Source organism: Lipotes vexillifer, unplaced genomic scaffold, assembly GCF_000442215.2.
Source record: "Lipotes vexillifer unplaced genomic scaffold, Lipotes_vexillifer_v1.1 scaffold564, whole genome shotgun sequence".
NCBI lineage: Eukaryota > Metazoa > Chordata > Mammalia > Artiodactyla > Lipotidae > Lipotes > Lipotes vexillifer.
The window spans coordinates 1,990,149-2,014,620 of NW_006787829.1; the positions used below are offsets into that span (position 1 = coordinate 1,990,149).

A 24,472-nucleotide genomic window follows, 5' to 3' on the forward strand; every position below is an offset into this window, starting at 1 on the left:
TTATGATTCTGTGTCTTTTTTTCATTTCTCTTGCTTGATATTTATTAAGCTCCTTAATTTGGAGACATAGATGTTCTATTTCTTTTGGCTCTGACAATTTTTTTTCATATTTATTTATTTTAAAAATGACTTTTCCTTTTTCTTTATTTTTCTAGAAATTATATGAGTCTTATATTAGGCCTCTTGAATTAATTTTCTGCTCCTTATCTTTTCTATCTCCTGGTCTTTAAATTCTGGGATATTAATTTTTTTGTTCATATCAGAATTAGTTTAACTTTTTCAATCTTGGTAGGCCAAGTAATTTTCACTGTGACTTATAGGCGAAGAAAAAAAATCAGGTTCTAAACTTTACTAGGTTGATTTAAATTTATGTCTTTTATGACTTCTTTTGTTATCTTTATTTTCTAAATCTTTTTTCTTTTTATATTAGTAAGAACTAGAGAAAAAAATGAATTTTTAAAATATATTAATTAAAGGGTGAGTATTATATCAGTTATATACCATGATAATTACCATGATAATTATACATATTTATAGAATAACTACTATGGTTCTACATCATATTTACGTGCGTAATTTCTCACTTTGAAAATATTTATAACTAAAGAAAAAATGGATTTTAGAAGACAGTGGGTTTGTAACACTTCTCCTTCTAGCACATGGTGAAACCATCAGCCTCAGTGGGCCTTTACCAAATGAAGAATCAGCAGATTTAAGAACTCTTGAGGAACTTGTTTTCAGCATTTATACAGTTTACATTCCTTCATGTATTTTTGGCTAAACCTTTGTTAATTTGGACTGTGGCTGTTAACTCATCCAGGAAACAATTATATAGACACAATTTTGCACAAGAAAAAATTTTGAATAATTTTATATAATATGTATAATAAAATATTTGAAAATTATTCTTAGTATTATTATGAAATAAATTAAAAAATAGTGTTTGTGGTACTTTGTTTAATAATTTTATTTTATTGGTTTATTGGGGTTTGTTACACAGCTGCAATTAAGCTAGTAACCTTTGCTGAATTATTTTTAATTCTCCTCTTGGTGGTTGGCCCTTCCTGGAATCAATATAATGAGGGCTTTAATTTGTGTTGTTAAGCAACTATTGCAGATCTCATGTGTGCTTTTTACATTTATGAATGCTATAAGTTGCTTAAAAGATAGAACATTTTGAATGTTAGGATTGGCTCTGTGGCTTTGGATGAATTACTTCATCCTAGATATTTAAATAAAGTAATGCACGAAAGGGCCACATTGCTTGAAATGTGCACCTGGTTCACAAACGGGAGCCACGTGACCCTGTTCATGTACTCCTCTCTGTTTCGCCTGCCGCTTATTTCTTCTTGGACCAGTAAATTGCTCTGTTTGTAAAGAGTAAAGCTCACAGTGTTGGGTAGGTTTATTAGAACACAACAATAACATTCATAACAATAAAAAGTATTTAATATTGAAGTAAGACATTTAATTTTAATAATATTCTTAAAGAGAAGGGTTAATGGAAATAATCTTAAGGTAATTATATCTTTAACTGTAATTATACGATTAACTATTATTTTATCTTCCTGGATAGTAAGTTTTAATATCCATCTTTCCTTGGTGACCAGGAGGCCTGAGAGAAGGGGCATGTATGCAAATTTCAGTTAATGGTAAACTTTGAATAGGCTTTGACCAGACCTTTCCTGTTGGTACTTAGATTTCGATTTTTTGCCTTTTATTTTTCTCTCTATTATGGTCTGTTTGAAAAGTCTTAACTATATTGATTATCATTTTCCAAAAAAGAGGAATATTTATAAACTAATGATGTGATTATTTGCATACTTTAAACCGATCCTTTGCATACTTTTAATGGATTGCTTGATTTTTGCCATTTGGATATTCCAGGAAAAGTAGTGACAGTGCAAAAAATTATTTGAAAAAAAGTGCGAAGAGATTAAAATTTTGCAATGGCAGATCCTTCTCAGCCTCCTGCTAGAAGGTGTGTGTGTGTGTGTGTGTGTGTGTGTGTGTGTGTTTGCACGCATACATGCATGTATGCAAGGAATTCCCTTGGAAGAAGGGTTAATTCAGGGGGAAGTAAAGTGGCAAACAGATTTTACTGTGGATATCAGTGAGGCTTTTCATTCTATCTAGTTTATTGATAGGTACAAAAAATAATTTTGAACATAATTATTTGGACCACGTTACTTCAGATATTTTAATACAACTTATTTCATTTTTCTGTGTGGGTTGCAAAATACTGCTTTTACTGTATTTGTGGCTCAAGTATATAATTATTTGGTTAAAGCTGTGCCATTTTGTAGAACCACGTTAAGCTAAGTGGCCCCTCAAGAGAGGGACTAGATCAGCCTTCTGCCTTCAGTGGATTTTTAGGCAGCAGAGACCTGGAGTCCTGTGAAATCCTCTGCCCGGGTCAGGCTGGTGTACGTGTGGAAAGACAGGGGCAGGTGAAAGGAGAATGGTCGCATCTGGGACCCATTTGTTTTGTTGAGGGGAATGTGGGGAGACGTGGGTCTTTTGAAGAAATTAAGTGATAAATCACTGTCTCTCTCCCCGTCTTTTCCTACAGGGCCCCTGTGTCCATGATGAGGACTCTGGCCTGTCGCTCATAGGAAAACCTGCCCTTCAGGCTCTTTTGTACCACTGCCATTTTTATGAACATTTGAATCAGATGGTAAAACATTGTTACCTGGGACGGTATACGTTTGATTTGAATTGTTCTGCTCTTAATGGAACTTCTGAAGGCAATGACTTAAATGGTAAGAATATTATATTTATATTTTTAATAAAATGTAACATTTCTTAAATTGTTAAAAACCTATGTGTTTGTTACAAAATATTTGAAAAATAATGAAAAGTACACAAGGAAACTTTCTCTAGTCCCATTATCCAGAGGCTGCCTTTGTTACCTTACAGTGTATTTTCTTCCAGTCTTCTTTCTCTGTATAGCTTTTGTGTGTTTTACATAATTGTGTTCATATCTTATGTACATTTTTGTATTTCCTCCTTTCACTAAACATTGCCTAAGCATTTTTCTGTGTTATAAATTCTTCATGGAAACCGTTTTTGACATCTTACTAATGTTTCATAAGTTATTTCATGCCCTTCAGTAAAGTTTTAGTTTTTTCCTCTATTAATGTCTTAAATTTTTGGAAGGTTCTTCCCAGGCAAACAAGAATGAGACCTTTCCTACTAAATTTTCTAATTTGTTTTGCTAATATATTGAAAAGCTATTTGTTTTTTGGAATGTTACTCATTTATCAAAATATATGCTGAAATCTTTTCATTTCTACTTGTTTGTAGATTCTCTTGGATTTCCTAAGTATAAGATCTTAGCGCGTATAAATGATAATTGTGTCTCATAATAATAAATGATTATTTAATAGTAAGAATAAAAATAATTTTAAGATAAAAATAAATATAAAATAAAAATTTTTTAATTTTTAAAATTTTAAAGTAATGTTAAAAAATCTTGACATAATTTCCCACAGAAAAGGTACAAGAATAGAACAAAGAATTCCCAAATGTTAACATTTTACTATATTTGCCCTCCTATATCATGTGTATGTATGTGCGTATAAGTGAAATATATTTATTTATATGCATATATACATATATACATATACTTTCTGAGCCATTTGAGAGTAAACTGCAAACGTGAAGTTCCCTTACCCTGAAATACTTAAGTGTAAATTTCTAGTTCACTTTTCTGCTCACTTCTTGGAGGCATTAAGAGGAGAATGACATTTAATGTTTTTGAATATTCTAAACAAATGTCCCTGTGAGGAAAGTGACCGCTTGAATTGTTTGGATTTCTCTGTATTTGTGTTACTGGAAGCATGTGGCTGCTTCCAAGTTTGGGAGCTGGTGCTCTTGCTAAATTGTGTTAGATTAAACTAAAGCGCAGTCAACTAATTATTTAAATTTTTTTTGTGAAACATGCTGTATATATAAATTAATTAAGAGTAATAAAAATTAGGCACACTTCTTTCACACTTCTTTAGTTCTGGATTGGTTTCATGTAAGGAGTATTCTTTCTGTTAATCGTTACAGTGCCCAGAAGGCTATTCACGTTGACAGTTTTCTTGTTGTCACAGGTTTAGATGACTCATTCAAGTTTTGGAGGGCTCCATCTCGGATGTCCAGTCAAGATCGAGATCCAAGTTCTCTCTCCACTTTGGAAACAATGGTACTTCCAAAGAACGCATAAATGCTGCATTTTGAATTTCTGAAAAAATTTGAATTTACATAGTAGAGGGATAAGAATGGATGTGAAATATAAGGTTATGACCATAACAACTGTGATTTATTTGAAGTGCCGTCTGTAGCGGAACTAGTGTCTGTCTTGCTCAAATAAGTGCACTGAATATCCTTTTAGATGAATTTTCAACCTCTTTCCTACCTTTTTTGATAGAACCGGAAGTTCAAAAGTTTTAAAATGTTTATCAGTAGTGGTAGAAAAAGAGAACAAATCCCATATGATTAGTAATGCTTGATTACCCTGAAATTTTGCTTAAGGACAAGGCAGTTTGAAGACTGTTGATCCATTCAGATGATTCCAGTGTGGTACTAATGATTTTAAACACATTTCTAAATGCTTGCATCAAATAGAAGCTTGTCTTGATTATCTAAAATAACAGAAATTTATGTACACCTGCCTGCCTTTCTTCCTTTTTTTTTTTTTATTTATAAGGAGCTTTGTTCTAAAAAGTTTGAGACACTAAGTATTTCTAAATAATGACATGCTAGCTTTCATTTGTTTTATAAGCAAACAAAATCATTCTCAACTGGAAAGCATTGCAATGTATTTTTGGAACAATATACTGTGTTGTAGAACCTATTAGGAAGGCAAAGCCTCGACACCACTGCTTCCAGGAGCAAAAATAATATGAGAATTAAATAATTAAACAGGCATTAATAAGATTCACCTCCTACGGTTTCTCAAGAGACTGGTACTTTTTGCTAAGTTTTAAGAGACTTTTTTTTTTTTTCCTCTAGACTCAGAAGAGTTTATGTTTAGTGCTAAATTGAACCTTTATTTAGAAAAACAGAATAATTACTCCAGTTCCACTAGATGTCATGCTTTCTTTTGCAAGCTAGAAATAGTGTGTATCTTTGTCTCAATAAGAGAAATAATTATATGATTCAATGCTAAAGGGAATTGTATTAATTGGTTATTTAGTTCACAGAAGTACAGCATTAATATGTGCTTGAAAATAATTCTTCTTAGGTTACCCTGTTTGCTTAAAGGGCTGTAGAATAACTTTGAAATCTGTGTACATTCTTCAGTTCTTTGCTTATAGTAGGTATGCAGTAAATAGTAATTGCTGTAAATAACTTTGAGTTAGCTATTTTGTAGATATCAAGTTACATTTATTTTTAAAAAATTAATTAATTATTAACTTTTGGCTGTGTTGGGTCTTTGTTGCTGTGCGCGGGCTTTCTCTAGTTGCGGCGAGCAGGGGCTACCCTTTGTTGCAGTGTGTGGGCTTCTCATTGTGGTGGCTTCTCTTGTTACGGAGCACGGGCTGTAGTCGTGTGGGCTTCAGTAGTTGTGGCACGCGGGCTCAGTAGTTGTGGCTCACGGGCTCTAGAGTGCAGGCTCAGTAGTTGTGGCACACGGGCTTAGTTGCTCCGCTGCATGTGGGATCTTCCTGGACCAGGGCTCGAACCCATGCCCCCTGCATTGGCAGGCGGATCCTTAACCACTGCACCATCAGGGAAGTCCCCAAGTTATATTTATTCTATACAAGGAAACTTAGATACAAAAAACAAAAGCAAATCAAACTTTTGCATTTCTCTATTTTATAATAATATATAAATCTTACAGATTAAGATACTAGATTTTCCAAGAAACACTTTGGAAATATGTCACTTATTATAATCATTATTAAAATAGAAGCACCTCTATTAATGCAAAAGTCTTTAAATTGTTTATGTTAGGATATCACATAGACTTTTAGAAATACATACCAGTGAAATCTGTTTTTCTTTTTTAAGAATTCATATATATAGTCTTATGTAAGATTTACCTTCTTGTAGTTTCTCAAAAGATTAGTATTACCTGTTAGAATTTTTACAGTCAACTTTTTTTTTTTTTTTTTTTTTCTGCGGCCTCTCCCGCTGCGGAGCACAGGCTCCAGACGCGCAGGCCCAGCGGCCACGGCCCATGGGCCCAGCCGCTCCGCGGTACGCGGGATCCCCCCGGACCGGGGCACGAACACGTGTCCCCCGCATCGGCAGGTGGACTCCCAACCACCGCGCCACCAGGGAAGCCCCAGTCAACTTTTTTCTTTCTTTTTTGGTTTCCAAACAGAAGAGTTTTGGTATTGGTGAATTACTCACCGAATTGGTGACTTTTATTCACAAAAATTAATCTAATTACCCCAGTTCTACGAATTGTCATGTTTTCCTTACCATATGAGATATACTATGTATCTTTTTTCCAGCAGGAGACAAATATGGAGAGTTTATTCGTTATACCATTACTTTAAATTTCTTTCTTTCTTTCTTTCTTTTTGGCTGCATTGGGGCTTTGTTGCTGTGTGCGGGCTTTCCCTAGTTGCAGCGAGCGGGGCCTACTCTTTGTCATGGTGTGCAGGCTTCTCATTGCAGCAGCTTTTCTTGTTGCGGAACATGGGCTCTAGGCACACAGGCTTCAATAGTTGTGGCGCTCGGGCTCAGTAGTTGTGGCTTGCGGACCCAGTAGTTGTGGCTCACGGGCTCTAGAGTGCATGCTCAGTAGTTGTGGCACATGGGCATAGTTGCTCTGCAGCGTGTGGAATCTTCCCAGACCAGGGATCAAACCTGTGTCCCCTGCATTGGCAGGCGGATTCTTAACCACTGCACCACCAGGGAAGCCCTTATACCAGTATTACTTTAAACCTAAACTGTCAGTACCCAGACCAACTAATACTTTCTCAGGTATAAGAAAATGTTGAAGTTACAAATTGAGGTATCAGTTGAGTGGATGTAAATCTTGCTAATGAGTTTATCTGGTTATTAATATCATTATTTTGTATGTCTCCCAGAATTGAGAAAAGATACAATTTGTTGATTGGTTTGTTTTTCCACTTTGTCTTTCTGAGGAAAGCACTGTCTTTTGATATGCGTCGTATCATCCAGTGTGCTGTTGCTGGGTCATTATCCTTTCTGTGCTGTTAATGCCACATTAGGGACTTTAATGGTGTTATCTAATGAATATTAGTTTAGTTGATTGCGACTTGTACGTTTTGTAAATTATAGGTAGAGTAAGGAGTGTCATTGTTACCTTGGGGGTGTTGCCCTGGTAAATAAATGCCTTTTCAGAGATGGCTCCCCTCAACTCAGTGTCTTCTTCCCCAGGGGAGGGGTCAGGTATCAGTTGTTTTTCCTCCTGAGATCACATTTCTACTTGTCAGAAATACCCAAACTAGATAGGTGTTTATGCCTAGGACAAACCAGTTTGTAGCAACAGATTTAAGAACAAAATTTGATCTTTTCTGCTGCTCTTGAGCAGAATTATATCTGTATTTTTAAAAATTTTTTATCAGTTATCAAAAAAGAGGAAATGTGGGTCATTTGCTTTTGAGCTTTTTTTTGGTGAAATATGTGATTCTTCCAAACTTCCTTGAGCACTAATTTAAGGAAAACTGATTTTACTTAAAGTTTATTTAAACATTTATAGAGAAATTTTACTCATGGGTCCTCTTAGTCTTTAAATAATTGAAAATCATTTTACTGTTTCACAGAAGAAGAGATTAAGGCATGGAATGAATAAGTGTCTTGTGTAAGGTTCCAGCACTGCTGACTGGTGGAGCATTATTTGAGTCCAGAATTGTGTTTGGCTCTAGAGCCCAGGTCGTTGGCCATGATGTTTTGCTCCTTCACTACAAAGCAAGATGTGATCAGTCCCGAAATAGATGTTACAGTCAGGGTGCAGTGAGCTTAGATTAGAAGGAATGATGAAATAGGCAGTGATTTTGTCTAAGAAGTGGCAATTGAAATGGCCTTTAAAGGATCGATCCCTTTTTTGTATTAGGTACACATTTGCAAGGAACTAAAAAGATACTCAAATATGTCTTAGAATTCAGTACCCACTTATGAGGTTTGAAAGTCTACTTGAGAACATAAAGCATAATTAGGAAATAGCTGAATGCCAGGCTGTGTGGTACTGAATGCCTTAGATATTCAGAAGATGCAAGATGGGTTTGTTTTGAGGGTGGGAAGAAGGCTGAAGTTTGACTCCTGGTGTAACCAGGTGGGGTTAGACAGGAGAGCCAAGTCAGGTTTTGGATTTGAAGAGATTAGAGATCACAGCTGTAAAGATGTAAAGACATTTCAGCAAAGTAAAATGTCATGAAGCATTACAAAGGACATTAGAGAAAGATGAATTGACATTTGTTTGATGGTAGTTAAAAGTTACTTTATAGAACAGGATGACAATACACTTATGTATTGATGTGTATTATTAAATATAATCAAATGAATGTTCATTGAAGATCATTTTCAAGCAAGCAGGATTTGAGCATAGTAGTAGAGCAAGTCAGCTTAATACTTAATACTTTAATATTACTATTTATTAAAATAGTAATGTGTTAATATAGCAAATTTTAAAAATATAGACAGGCTAGTAGAAATATAAATCACCCCTAATCAATTTTTAAAACACAGTATATTGCTATAGAAAGAAGTTCTTGTTTTCTCAGCCATATGGGGTAAGTTATAATGCAACCATTAGATGCTTTCTAAAATCATATTTTCAAAATTTGTGTATCCCTTCCTTGGACTATACAGAGGAAAATCATGGTGTTTATTAATGCCTGACCTTGGTCACGAATGGCAACTTAGCGTTCTAATGAGCCAGGTATTTTTAGTGGACCTCAGAAGCTCTCTTTTCTGAGAATGTGATATGTTATCTCTGTGCTATCTCTGTTTTCATCAGTAGTGGGGACTGCTTGAGTGTTTGCCAACTGAAAGGATGTTCAGTGAAAAGATAAAGGATTCCAGCATCCTTATCCTCTTAAATTGTCTGTGTAACCGAGGGAGCTTGTGGCGGGAGCCAGGCTCGTTCATCAGCTCCTGCATGGTTGTGATGTCAGTCTCCGTGTGTGCCTGTTGCTTCACATGCTAAAAGTTATCTGGATGTCTATTGACAGGAACTGTTGTTGTTTTTTTAAACACCTCTCTCACAACCTATTGTAGGTAAATATAATTTTTAAAATGTCTTTAGGTTTTTTTTCCCTGTTATGTAGATCTAATGTTATATCAAATAAGGCATTTTATACATGCTTATTTATGAGTGATTTATTTAGACTGAGATTTATCCAGCCTTCCTTTTTAGATGACTTTATGTGCTTAGCTTACTTTTTTGGCTACAGCTTCTGTCACTTATTTCTTTTTTTTTTTTTTTTTTTTTTTTTTGCGCGGTATGCGGGCCTCTCACTGTTGTGGCCTCTCCCGTTGCGGAGCGCAGGCTCCGGACGCGCAGGCTCAGTGGCCATGGCTCACGGGCCCAGCCGCTCCGTGGCATGTGGGATCTTCCCGGACCGGGGCACGAACCTGTGTCCCCTGCATCGGCAGGCAGACTCTCAACCACTGCGCCACCAGGGAAGCCCCACTTATTTCTTATTACTGTAATGTCATACTTGAAGTGGTGAGAGGTGATTGAGGTCCTAAGTTGAAAGAGGGATTTTTAAAAACTATGTATTAATTTCGTGTGCCATTTTCTTCAAATTTATATTCTCTTTACTATAAGAAACTGCAAATGAAAATAACCTTGGGTTTTGTTTTCATCCTGTTATATCAAGTCTAAGGTACCCACTTTAAGCATTAGAATAGATATGTAATCAATATGCAAATATCGTGAGCTGTACAGTATCTGGGTTTGTGATAGGGTTGATTCATAAGTTCTGTTGACAGCTTACCTATGTACATGCATGGATCTGGAGCTTATCCAGGTATGGAAAGTTCATGCTGTCTCAGAGAAAAGAAAATTGATGGGAAGATACAGTATTTTCCACATATGAGGTACTTGACATCAGTTTGGGCTTTTTCAGTTTTAAGGCTTTTACAGCCTGCTCATTGGTAAACCTGTGTGTGAAATTGTGTTTGTTTTCTACAGAATTTCTGTTATGTTTAATGTTTCTAAAAAATGTATTCTGAAAAACAATGTCAGATATTGCCTAATTTTTAAAAACAGTTCATTTGTGACATGGGGAGAGGTAGAGAACAATCTTTTAATACTTCTGCTGATTCTTTTAGAGGCACTATTACAATTTGTGTGTGCCATTTGAAACTTTAAAAAACCCTCTTATTATGAATTAAAAAGTGCAAAATATCTCGAAGGACACAATGAATTATAAAGTTGTTTTTTTTTAGCCTTTCAGCATTTGAGCATAAGTGGGAAGAGGCTTTATCAGGACCTTAAACTCTAGATGGGTTTCAGATCAAAACTGTGCTCCTTTGAGTTACTGATTTGTATAAACTGTAACAGGTCCTATAAGAAGAAGTAGAAAATGCCATTCAAAACACTGTTTTAACTCTCGAGATACGGAGTGTTTTCCAGTTATACGAACTAGTGTACTTTTGTAATATACCTTTTTGTTCAAGGATATCTTGTATATATATTGCTCGTGTTTCATTTTCCAGTTAGTAATGTTAACGAGTGACTGTTCTGAGTATAGAATGATTTTCTTTCCTGTTCCCCAGGTAGCAGCTTCGTCGGCAAGTGCTGAATTTCAGCCGCTAGTGCTCTGCACGGCGCCTCTCCCTGAAGCCTCACATGACCAGTTTGTGGCTCAAGGTATCCTTTTAGGAAGACATTCTACTTTCAAAAATAAAAATGATAAGTTGGTCCAGGCAGACATGTTGAAAGTAAATGTTTAGATAAGAACCAAATAAGTCACAGAACAAACTGTCTAGATAAGAACAAAAGGAAATATCACAGAACATGATAGAATAAATAAATCAGAAATTAACAAAACCAATACTCTTAACTAATAAATGGGAATTTGGCCATCAAATAAACAGTCTGATTGCCATTTCGTTTCCTGTTAGATAAGAATAGATATTTGGTGTTTGAATCGAAGAACTAATGAATATTAATTAGCTTCATATTTTTTTCCCTTTTGGGAAAACACCTCAATTTACCACAGTAATCCACTTGAAAGTGATGAGAATGGGGTCATAAGTATTTTGCAAAGCCTATGCCTTCATTTTAAAGCACACAAAGTGTTTTCAGTCTTTATTTTGTTAGAAATGTGTGATGAGTAGCCTAGGATTTATTTTTATTAATGACAGTATATCGATTTTACTCTTTGTATTAGGCACTGCCTCCAACTCTATTATGCTTTACGCTTTGTATATTTATATAGATTACAACGTAACTTTTGTTTCTTCTAAGACAGTAAATAGACCTTTATTCAGTAGCATTAAATTCCTAACCTATATGGAATATACTACCTTAAAAAAAGGTAATTTTAAGCATTGAAATATAAGCATGTGCAGAGAAAATGCTTTCTAAAACTTTAGAGATACTTGCTTAAGGGAGACTTTACTCTGAATTTTCATTACAGTGTTTGTTCCATAACTTCCTAAACAATGTCTCGTTTTGGTTTTTAGTAATTTATGTTAACAATATACAAAAGAGTTCAATTATAGAAAGTACTCATTTGATCCTCTTAAGAACAAAAGGAGCAAAGTCAGGTTGTTTTATTTTTTTTTTATTTTTTATTTTTTTTACCTTTTTTTTTTTTTTTTGCGGTATGCGGGCCTCTCACTGTTGTGGCCTCTCCCGTTGCGGAGCACAGGCTCCGGACACGCAGGCTCAGCGGCCATGGTTCACGCGCCCAGCCGCTCCGCGACATGTGGGATCTTCCGGCACCGGGGCACAAACCCGTGACCCCTGCATCGGCAGGCAGACTCTTAACCACTGCGCCACCAGGGAAGCCCAGTCAGGTTGTTTTAAGTGGCTAAGGACACAGAGCATGAAATGAAATTTGATAATGAATTTCATGAATATTTATTTCTAAGAGTGTGTTATGTTACTATTTTTTAAACAGCTTTATTGAGATATAATTCACATTCATACAGTTCACCCATTTTAAGTGTACAATTCATTGTTTTTTAATATATTCACAGAGTTGTGCAATCATTACCACAGTCAGTTTTAGAACATTTTCATCACCCCAAAAAGAAACCTTGTTCCCATGAGCAATCACTCCTGATCTCCCCCATTCTCCCCAGCCTGAGGCAATCACTAATCTACTTTCCCTCTTTATAGATTTGCCTGTTTTGGACATTTCATAAAAATGGAATCATATGATATGTGTTCTTTTGTGTCTGGCTTCTTTCACTCAGCATAATATTTTTAAGATTCATCCGTGTCGTAGTCTGTATCAGTGATTCACTTTTTATCACTGAATGATATTCCACTATGTGGATATACTATATGGATATATATGGATATACTGCATTCCATTTACCCATTCATCAGTTGATGGACATTTGGATTTTTTCCACTTTTTGGATTTTATGAATAATAATGCTACAGTCATACAGGTTTTTATATGAACATACAATTGTGTGGTTTTTGTTTGTTTTTTGATTTCATTATTCTTGACTTGGATTTATTTTATTTTCAAGGATTGTGCTTAGAATATATATTCATGCACAGTTTTTTCTTGTTTTTTGTTTTTTTCTTTTGCGGTACGCGGGCCTCTCACTTTTGTGGCCTCTCCCGTTGCGGAGCACAGACTCCGGACGTGCAGGCTCAGCGGCCATGGCTCACGGGCCCAGCCGCTCCGCGGCATGTGGGATCTTCCCGGACCAGGGCACGAACCTGCGTCCCCTGCATCGGCAGGCGGACTCTCAACCACTGCGCCACCAGGGAAGCCCCCCATGCACAGTTTTACTGTTTGCCAATTACTTCAGTGTATGTGTTTGACAAAAAAGTATTTTACTCCTTTTTGTTGAATCTGCCAACGAATCTTTGAATAGTGCTGGAAAGCATTAAATATCTTTTGTCAGTGAGCCTTAAGACTAAAGCAATTTTGTTGTTACATATCTTTCTAAATTCTGTCTCTTTAAAATAGTTAGTGTTAAGATAAAATTTTTTTAGTGATAATGAGATTATAGTTCCCTCAGCTGGAATTCCCAGTGAAGGATTTCTCCATGAAGCTGGTTAGTCCTTTTATTTCTTGTTCTGTTAATTCTTGATTAACCAGGGAATTACTGTGCCCCAAAGCGGTTTAGAGCAGGATGACAAGAACTTTCCCTATCATGTACATTAGGGCCACTTTAGTTGTCCAACTTCTCATTCTTAAGTTTAGTTTCTAACTTTTGTAAAAGAAAAATCCTTTTATGTTTTAAGAAAGGCTTTAACAGAGTCTCATGATCTATAAGCGTACATTTGATCTACAAAGTTGAAAAGAATCATTATAAAAGTGTTAGTATATTTCAGTATTACAAATATAAATAACTGAGATAGTTCTCTCCAGATAAAATACTAAATTTTAAAAAATATATTGAATGATTTTGAATTTCTTAAATGTTAAGCCCCTCCTATTTTATTGGTATTCTTTTCTTCTGTATGCTGCCCTAGAAGTCCTGAAGACATGTAGTACATCTTTTGTGAATATATAAAATTTTCCCTTAAAAGCAGTTGAACTATTTCTGTGGAATTCCCTAAATTTAATTTTCCCAATTTAGTTTAAAATATCAAATCTATCTTGACAGTAAATAGTTCCAAAGTGCCTCCTCCAAGGAATTAGTTAATTATAAAGGAAAATATTATAACTTTATAATGGAGAAACCTAGTAGACGCCACCTTAATCCACCAAATGGCCAAAGTTAACACCACCCATAACGGGCCAAATAGGAATCATGTTTCTCCTGATATAATGTCCTGAAGATCTAATTATGAGGGAACATCAAACATCAGACACTGTACAAGGGAACTAGCTTGTGTTCTTCACAGAATGTCCAGGTCCTGAAAAACAAAGCAAGACTGAGAAACCCTTCCAGTTCAAAACCCAGAGACATGAGAACTAAAGGCAAAGCAGATCTCGAATTGGATCCAAACAAGGAAAAGAACTTCTTCCTTTTTCCGTAAAGGATGTTGGTGGGACAGTATGCAAAATTTGGAAAAGGTCTATGGGTTAGATAGTACCACTGCATCAATGTTAATTTCCTGGCTTTGATAATTGTACTGTGGTTATAAAAGACAAAGTCCTGTTTTTAGGAAGTTAACTTAGGATTAAAGGGGCATTTGTGTGCAGCTCACAAACAGTTCATAAGAAGGTAGGTAGGTAGGTAGATAAAATGTGGTAAAATACTAATATTTAGGGATCTGGGTGAAGGTATATTGGGAATTTTTGTACTCTTGTACTTTTCTGTAAGTTTGATTTATTCAAAATATAATGTTTCTTTAAAAAAGAAATAAGAAACGAAGGTCATGAGGGAATCTTGAGGCAGATTAAGCTTTCTTGTTAGCAGTACCCTGCTGAGTCTTCTAGGAAAGTTCCCTCATATCTTCAATTCTAAAATCCAGAATCTCTGAAAACGGAAAGTTTTCTCAGAACACAGGTGGCAGTAAAATTTGCCCTTACCTGCATATAGTTGGCTGCAAAATCTGACCAATTCTAGTTTGAGGTTGTAGTTGCTTATGTATTCATCCTGCTTGCTGTGATTATGTGTCTGCTACATTGCAGAAATATTTATATCCTTATGGGCTGATGCCCAAGATTCCATTGGAAGTGTTAATTAATATATGGTACACGTACCTTATTACTTTTCTAAAATCTAAAAATATTTTGAATTCTGAAACACTTCTGACCCCTAGAGTTTCAAAAAAAGGATTGTGGAGCATCTGTTTGTTCCTCAGTGTCTGAATGCTTGGGACACAAAACCATGCCCTGCCCTTCTTGTCTTGGCTAGTACACTGTCACCCAAGGTAGACACACACACCCTTGTGTACATGCATGTACACACACACACACACGCACGCACGCACGCACACGCACACTCTCTCTCACACTCTGGAGGAGTTGGACGTCTGACTCCCTGGCCTTGGGGTTGAGGTGTGTTGAGCAGTTAAGGGAATTTCCCAGCCATCTCTCTTTGGCAATTTTAGGAACTTCCTCTGATTATCAAAACTTGTGAATATTGTACATAACCACAGGTAAACAAAATGGTGATAATTTTCACACTTATTTCAATAATAGGTCAGCATGAAACTGCATCTCCACGGCTTCCTCATGATTCATCCCTTTCTGCTCCTCTGCCCAGACAGTGTGTTTTTGTCACTCCGCCTCTTCTTTCCGCGATGTGCAGCCTCCTAGACAGCCTCTTGGCAACGACTCCAGGCGACACTGCAAATGCTTTTCGACAAGCTCATCTCATAGAGCTTCTTTGTAGGTAAGAGATAAATACTCCCAGAGAGGCGTGTAGACTGCAGGTTTTTGCTTTTGCCAGAACTGTCTCGACAGTTTTTATTTTAGATATGTTAAAGCACTTGGATGGGTTTGTTATGTTGACTATTAAGCTTCCCCAGCTCCCCGTCCTGATTTTTTTTAAACTCTGAAGTTCTGAAACCTTATTTGTCCTCTGCCACATTCAAGGAATATGATGCAAGTCTCCTTGGTCATTCAGAATGGAAGAAGGAGTTTTGGGGTTCATCTCCCTAGCAGTCATCAGAATAATGTCCTTGGTTTGAAAAGTCATTTTTAAAGTTCATTTGGAGTTACTTAGTTACGGGAGCCTGAGAGTTTTATTAGAAAGTAGTCTGATAAAATTTAGGGAAATCATGATTTGGTTCTTTCATTTATCTAATATTAATCAGTGTCTGACATAACTTTTTCTGATTTTCTGATTGGCTATATGGTATAGTTAAAAAGGCCAAGGATATTGAATTCAGTCTGACTTAAGTCCTAATTAGAGTTCATTCTCTCACTAGTGTTGCAGCCTTGGGAAAGTAACTTTAATCTCTGAAGTGTCATTAATAAACACCTAGTTAATGGGGTTACTGTTAGGATTAAAAGTGATGTTGTCTAGGATACTCTCTTAAGTGTTCCTTTTCTCCTGACATATGTTTATTCTAGCCATGTGTACCTACCTCCTGTTCACCCCATATTCATTTGCATTTCTCTGTCTCTGCCCTTTGAACATTCACTGTCTGAAATGTCTTCCTCCTCTTTGCCAAATCACAGTGCTTTCTCTTTCTTTCTGGGAAAAGAACAGTCTAAAAAGAAAGAAGTCTGCCTTGCTTCCCTTCACTCAGTTGTGATTATTCCTTCACTCTGCCCTTTATAATAAGCAACAGGGTGTGAGTATGTTCTGTTTACATTCATTTGTCATCTTTTCTACTTTGATGCCTACTAGAGTTGAAAAAAGGAAACTGCTAGTTGATTGTCTTTCCTTCTTGAATGTTTCCTGCCTCAAAAAGGGTCAGAATGGGGCTTTAGGAATATTCTTGCTTCTCCAGAGTCAGTTAAGAGTCTGTTGTGACATTGAGGGCACAGAGGTATTAAAGACTCTTTCTTGGCAAAGCCTTATATTTCCATCCCTCTTCTTTATTTCTGATTTATTTTTTTTTTCCTGTTTGTTTTTCATTATTTTGTTTTTTACTTTCTAAATCAGAACTTATTTCCTGGCAAATGTTTTTCCTGTCTTAAATAGGGACGTAACCACCAAGGTCTTTCTCTTGTTTCTTTTCCGTCTGAAAGGGCTTTATTATATTTTATTCTGCTTTTAATAGGTTTCATTAGATATTTTTCTTAGAATTCCTTGTTTCCCACATTTATCTGATGAGATCTTTTCCTGTGTTCTGAAATAATGTAGGGTAACTTTTTATAAGCAATTATTTCCGTTATTTTATAAAAATCCTTTTTCTTGAATTCTGTTCATGGTTATATCCAAACTCTAAATTCTCACGAATTAGTCTTCAGGAATAAGCATACTGATCATCTGAAGGGTGTTCCTTCTCTGTCCTTCACAGCATTGCAGATGCCACCCTCATAGAGACAAGTGTCCAGGAGCTCCAGGCCCTGCTGCCTGCGTCACCTCCTGTTGAACACACTCAGGCTCAGGTAAGCACCTGCATCTGCATGTGCGTTCGTTTACCCTTAAATGCCAGAAACGTAAATTCTGCTGAGGATATACTAACCACAGGAGAAGGTTGAAAATCTCTCAGGATATACGTGGTATGACGAGGTTATTTAAAATAGGTTACTTAATAGATGGTAGAAAAGAGCAGTGGGGTTTGAAGACCTAGATTGTATTTCTGGTTCCATCATTAACCAGCTAGAAATGTTTAATCAAGGATCTGGGTATCTTTGAGCACCATATTAAAAAAAGGGGATGTTGTATAGCCCACCTTCCCCTTCTGTGATTTTAGGCTGTCTTGTCATTTCCATCTAAATTGAAGTTGTGAAATACTTAGTGACTAAATTCTGTGTATATTCAAAACTCAGTCTAATAAGAATAAATTTATGTTTGTTCCTTCACAGATATTTAGTGAAGTTGCTGCTAATAGAAACGTTATTGTAAAATCACATTTTGTAAGAAGGGCTACACGATTTATTTGGGGTGAGAGGTAATTACAGGTGGACTAGCAGTCTCTGTTGCTTTGTGCTATCTCCTTTGAGCTTTCTGAATAAGGCAGACCCCCAGGACAAGGTTGGGTAACACTGTGCACCATCTTCCAAACACTGTCCCATTGCAGCGTTTTCATTTGTGAGTGTGCTTATTTGCATAAGGGCCATCGCCTCCATTTTTATGTCTGTCCATCCAACAAATCTTTATTAAGGGCCTACTGTGTATCAGGATCTTCCCTAAATGAATAAAGCAAAGACCCTTTCCCTCAAGTTGGGAGAGTAGATAGTGAGCAACTACATATATGCCTGATGATGTCTTAGACGTTGAAGAAGAAAAACTAAAGCAGGGACAGGAAGTGGGGTCAGAGTTGGGGGGGCAGGGCTTTTCCACATAGGGTGGTCAGGGAGGGGCTTTCAGACAGTGACGTGTGGCCTGAAGTTAGTGAGGAAGCTGGTCCTATGGGGCCTAGCAGGGCCCCTGAGAGCTGGCCTATTCAAGAAGCAGAAAGCAGTGGCCAGAGCAGAATCTGCGAGGCGGAGATGGGGCTAGAGGATTCAGGGCTCCATGAAGGCAGGGCCTTCCTGTTTCATGCCATTGTGTCCTGAGTGTCGGGCACAGTGCCCTTCCCATGGCAGGTGCTCATTCAGTCCCTGTGGAATGAATGAATAATAACAGTAACAAACCTTCATGTGTGCTTGTTTGTGTGAATTTATGTAATCCTCACATCAATCACATGAAGTACCATTAGCGGCCCTGTTTTATAAAGGAAGTGACTAGAGCCCAGAGATGAGTAATTTGCCCAGGGTCACTCACGCAGTAAGGGGCAGAGCCAAGATTCCAGCCCACGCAGGCTGGTTCTAGAAGCCACGCTCTTACTGTTGCACTACCTGGCCTTATGTAGACTAAATGTTCTTGCCTTTTTGTCCTTATATAAGATCATTCATTCCAGAAAAATTTTGGAGCATATGCTTTGCCACATTGTGTTGTAGGTGCTAGTGACGCATCTGTGAACAAAGCAGACACATACCCCTGCCCACATGAAGTCTGTGTCCTCGGTACAGGAGACAGACAGTAAACAGTAAATAAAATTTAACTGTTTTATCGGATGGTGACGAATGGTGTGGAAAAAATAAATGAGGATGGGTAAAGGGGAGACAGGTTGATGTTTTTCTTGTCGGGTGGTCAGAAAAGGCCTCCTGGAGGTGAGATGTGAGCAGATGCCTCAGAGGTGAGGAAACAGGCCGTGGGTCGTGGGCAGAGTGTTTGGGCAGGACTCTGCACGGCGAGCCTGTGGGCAGCCAAGGTACGAGGGTTCTGAAGCATGGGGTCGGTTGGTTGGTCTATTTATTTGAAGAAGGAGTTTCAAACATAAAAAAAAGAATTACTTTGAGTACTACCATATCGATAGCTGATTACATCTTCAGTATGGTAATTTACAAAAAGAATCTTTGACAGCTCAGTTGTTCTCTCTCTAATGCTTCCTCACCTCCCGTGGTTTATCTATTTATGGTTACATCATACCTGGAGAGGGCAGACTCTCTGTAACTTCAGTAGTGTAGTGTATGAAGGGATCACAAAATACTTCACAGCAATAAGGAAATTAAATTTCACAAACTGCTTGCATTCTACCCAGTAGGAAAAGCATAGTACCACCTATACTTTTATGTAAAATATATCTGCAGATTAGATAAAGGGAGTACCTTTCATCAAGAGCAGTAGGACAGAAGAACTATTTGGAAATAGTCTGAGGCCATTTACCGTAGAGGCACTATGCCTCCACAAACGCCCAACAGTCCCTGCTCTCACAACAGCAGCTGAATAAGGTGGGAGGAAAAACTGTGAGTGTGTGTGTGTGTGTGTGTGTGTGTTTGTGCACACACGTGTGTACAGAATGAGACAGAGGCTTCAGAATATCTCTGTAAAGTTCATTTATATGGGCTGTCTCATTGCCTGGGGATAGTGGACAAATGAGTCCTCACAGTTTATTCTTAAATTATTACATATCCAGAGAATTTTTTTTTTAAAGTACTTTTGCCAGTTAATACTTCTTATGGTATTAGTATGTATCAAGCAACATTCCAGAGATGTTTTTATTGGTAATTTGAGGGAAGATTTAATTTTTCTTTTGTAACTAAGAATAGTATTTTTATGCTGAAGGATAGTTGAGGCCAAACACTGGATATGTTTGCATTTTATTTGTAGCAGTAACTAGGCTATTAAGCTGGCTTTTTGCACCCCTCAGTTGTACACTTTAAAGAGTATTTTATAATCTTTCTTAATAAAATTGTAGATTTTATGATTTTGGACTGCCATTTTTGCCTCTTCCAGAGTATTGTATTCTACAATTTAGCTACTTGAAAAATATGAAGACTTTCTTTCTCTAAGTAGAATTCAGAATTTGGTTTTGGAAATATTGCTTTGTCTGGTATTATTATAATTGACAGTGTTAATGTGGCCATTAATGACAAGCTTATGAGAAAAATAATGCTTTGTCTGCTGTGTATTCATTTTAGGTCTTTAAAAATTATGATGAATATTTTATTTTTTATTAACTTATGTTACAAAGAAGTGACTTCTTATAATGCATAGAGAACTAAAATACTTTATCACTGAGATGGGCTTTTCATATGACATGCTTTGTCTTACTTTATATCCTTTTTCGAATAGGTGTCCTTTCTCCTAGAATACCTGTCCTCTTTGTCCAGGCTTCTTCAGTCATGTTTATTGGTAGATCCTGACCTTGTGATTCAGGATGAGCTTCTGAAAGCTCTTATCACAAACATCCTCAGAGTTCTCACCATATGCACCAAAGATATATCAGGTAAGCTTTATTTTCTTAGTTTAGGATGAAAGTAAATAATACTGAGGAAGAATATCTTACCTTGCACCAGGTATTCAGGTCAAGGTCACATTTTGGGTTGTTCTTTGCCAGTATTTTGGAAGCCTTTTATAATGTGTTTTATAGTTTGGATATTTTAAGTGGTTCCAGGAGACCATTTAAGGCAATAATGTAGTATAATAAAGGACCATTCCCTGTGCTGTCATTTTAAATGAGGGTAAAGTTCTTTATGAAATGTTAGAAAGTGCACTAAGTATTAGATAGTAATTATTCTTATAGTCTATGGCTAAATAACAAGTTTAAGCAAGTCTAGAATACAGTATCAGAAATTTCCTAAGGTCTGGAATTTTTTAAAAATTTTTTGGCTGTTGTTGCCATGCACGGGCTTTCTCTAGTTGCAGCGAGTGGGAGCTACTCTTTGTTGCGGTGCGCGGGCTTCGCATCGCAGTGGCTTCTCTTGTTGCGGAGCGCGGGCTCCGGGCCTGTGGGCTTCAGTAGTTGCAGCATGCGGGCTCAGGAGTTGTGGTGCGTGGGCCCTAGAGCATGCGGGCTTCGGTAGTTGTGGTGCGTGGACTCAGTAGTTGCGGCGTGCGGGCTCTAGGGTGCACGGGCTTCAGTAGTTGTGGCACACGGGCTCGGTAGTTGTGGCTCATGGGCTCTAGAGCACAGGCTCAGTAGTTGTGGCACATGGGCTTAGTTGCTCCACGGCATGCGGGATCTTCCTGGACCAGGGCTCAAACCCATGACCCCTGCATTAGCAGGCGGATTCTTAACCACTGCACCACAAGGGAAGTCCTGGAATTCTTAAAAAACATACTTTGATGAAATGTTGAACATAGAGCTTAGTAGTGGAGAAAATTAAAACAACAAGGTTCATTGTCAAAATTAAGATATGATGATTGTCTAAGATAGTTTATAATGAAGTAATTGATCATGTGATAATTCTCTTTGCCCATCAGTTCATTCTTATTTAGTCCTTTGAATTTATGGATTTGCAGGGTTTAGGTCTGGTAAGTGAAGTGGTTTATGATGCCCAGCAAAGCTGGTCCTCAGTGTCTCATCAGTACTAATTTATCCCAGTGCTAGAGCAGCAGTAATTACTTACATGGAAATTTTACAAGTGGCAGTGATGTCCTGACTAAGCTAATTAGGTTACACCATGCGTTCTCTACAAGGGTGATGTCTCCCTACAAGGAGCAAAAAGTGATTCTTGAGGGAAAGGGATGGGGGAGAAAAATCTTAGCTGTTAGAGTGGTTTGTGGCCCTCAAAAGCTCAACTCTACTCAATAAAATCTTATTCCTTAGTATTTAGTTTCTCTTGTTAGGTATCAGTTGAGAAGCTTTGACGTTGAGCTCATGGAACATGTATGAGAAATATGCAAGATCAGTGCTAAAAAGCTGGTGCGAACATGGCTGTGACCAGAGTGCTTTTGATCTAATGCTTGATCCCAAAGTCACATGGCAAGCGGTGGCCTGCATGTTTTGGCTGCCACCAGCTGCCTTGTGGATGTTTTATTGATTTCCTTGCTTTGATTTGGGGCTTTGAAAATGAAATAAAAATGGTATATATTTTAATATTTAAGTATATGAAAGTTATTTAACCCATAATTAATTACGCCAAGTGCTGAAAAGAAAAAATGTCAGCAATATCTGAATGTATATTTAGCAGGTGGTTAAGTTAAAAGTTATTTTCTCATTTCAAACATTAAACATTAACTAAAATAATTAATTTTTAAGAAAATAAATTTTTTTTCTGGAAAAATAACAGTTTTGAATGATTTTATAAAACATTGATTATACTTCTGGTATATATTTGTATGATTTGATGATTTTCATATATAATTTTATATATCTTGATTTATATGTGTAAATAAATTACATTAAAATTATTCAGCAAGCACAGTTATAAAGTTAAATGTCAATAGCTTTTTAGTTTTTAATTTAACTTTCAATTTAAATATTTTATTTGACCATCTTAAGCCTATATTAAATAAAGCTAGCAAGCTTTATATTTACTCTTTTTATGTGTAAAGTACAAATATATAGATATTACATAAACAGATATATGGTATCTGTGAAGTTAATGTTTCATGGGGATTGTGATAACGTGACATATGATTAAAAGGACTCCTATTTATAGAGCTGATAATGACAGAAAGGTTGAGAAACACCAAAGGTTGCTACAATCCAAACTCCCTGGAAGATGCTCTTTCCCAGTGCCTCATGGGTGCTGAAGAACACTGAGGGGGAAGCCTTCAGTTCCTTGTAATGAGTTTGACACAGTTGGCAGATAACTGCTTGTGGTGTGGCCACAGATGACTGTCCTAAGGTAGCTGCTGCCCTCCAGCTCCCATTTGCCTAGTAGAGAGAAGGGAAAAGCTGTTTTTCCTCTAGAAGGTTAATTGCTGCACCCTTAGCTGTACATAGGCAAAGCTCTAGAGTCCCCTTTTGTATCACAGTTTTCCTTTTGGGGAAATACTCCTTTCTGTTCTTCAAGGAAGTTTCCTTTCTTTACTGCTGTGACCTTGGCCATTATGTTTTCCCCTTTCACCCCTACACAAAGCTGCTAGAGGGGATAAAGAAAACAGGAGAAACTTCACTTTTATAGAAGTGGCACAAGCAATGACATGTTTTTATGATGTGCCCGATATGTAGTTCTGAGGCTATGGCTTAATATTCAATTTGCCAGTTTCTGCATATTGTTGAATATGCTTTAATAAGAGGAGGATGTGTGAGTGTGTATTCATTTATCTGTAGGAGGGTTGGTGGAAGAGAGATCTTTAAGAAGCAATGAAAAGGAGAAATTAATTGAAATAAATTTTGGATCATGCTGAATTACATTTGTCTTCATTTGATGAATACATACCTCTTATGTGTAATGAAGTGTCGGTGAGGTTTTTCTTCTTTGTGTTAATAACTTGAAATGTTTTGATTAATTTTATAGATACAGAGTTAATATCGGCTTTTTATCAGACATGGACACATTTATTTAACCTTCTGGCCACACTCCTGAGGAAAGCTGGCCCTGCCTCTTTCCCATCTATTACGATGGGTCTGGCCAGGTACTGGGCGACGGTGGTCGGTAAGAAGATAGTCTCGCTGGGTTTGGGGTTGTTCTGCTAATAAAAATTAAGATAATCCCTTATTTCTGATTTTATGTATAATTTATATGTATTCTCTAAAATTAAGTAGTTATGGCATGGTATATGAAAGAGGAACAAGGTACTTGCTTCGAGAAATTTGCAATGCTCTTGAGGAGCCCAAAAAATGCATTTAAAAAAAAAATGAAATGTGTCAAGATACTATAAAAACAAGTAAGAAAAGCCTGTGGCGTTATGAAGATACGTATGATGTGATTATAAAACAATGAGATAGATTTTCTTCTGTTGATGTAGAAACCCACCTGTTTTCTCACACATATGCATTGTGAGTGGGTAAAGCTGTCTATATAGTATCCTGCTTACATGATAACTTAGAAAGTTATAATAAAAATAGTGTCTTGTCTTGAGACGTGAGGATTTTCTGATATCCAAGGGTATAGTGTAGTTAATTATTTTTGTAAGATGTTTTCCATATAGTAGTTGCCTACTACAATAAACAAATGGTTGTTTTTTATATTACTGCTGTCTTTAATTTTTCATAAAGTCTCTTCTGAATTTTAGCATAGCAAGAGCCTTTTTTAAATCTAAATGTATATAAATAACATTTGTTACCTTTTAGAAATAGCCAGTTAAAATGTATTCAAAATTGAGTTCTTTTAAGTTTCCACTAATTCAATGGACTTATTTTTTCACATTTCATTTTATCATTTGGTCGTTCTGTAAACTCACATGTATGGTACATTTTGTCACCAGAGTGATGGTTTTGAAGAAACGTTATGGGGAAGCACATGTTCAGCAAGAAACAGAATTGTTAGTTATCTGGATATAGGAGTTCTGAGTCTACCCTAAGGGGAATAGTGTCCATTAGGGATTATTATTTTGTTAAAAGAAATAAAAATTGAAAGAGATTGACCAAGTGAGTGATTAATATTTTCCTCTTGCGTCCATGGTGTGG

General features: G+C 36.7%; 1 protein-coding gene across 1 annotated transcript in view; it reads left to right on the forward strand.

Moving 5' to 3' along the window:
* The window catches only part of RTTN (rotatin), a 139,059-nt gene that overhangs the window by 83,530 nt on the left and 31,057 nt on the right, over positions 1-24,472 (forward strand). The window contains 7 exon segments of the mRNA XM_007460864.1: positions 2,573-2,762; positions 4,101-4,192; positions 10,693-10,786; positions 15,207-15,399; positions 16,979-17,069; positions 20,245-20,398; positions 23,361-23,498. Of these exon segments, the coding sequence (XP_007460926.1) occupies positions 2,573-2,762; positions 4,101-4,192; positions 10,693-10,786; positions 15,207-15,399; positions 16,979-17,069; positions 20,245-20,398; positions 23,361-23,498 (952 nt within the window).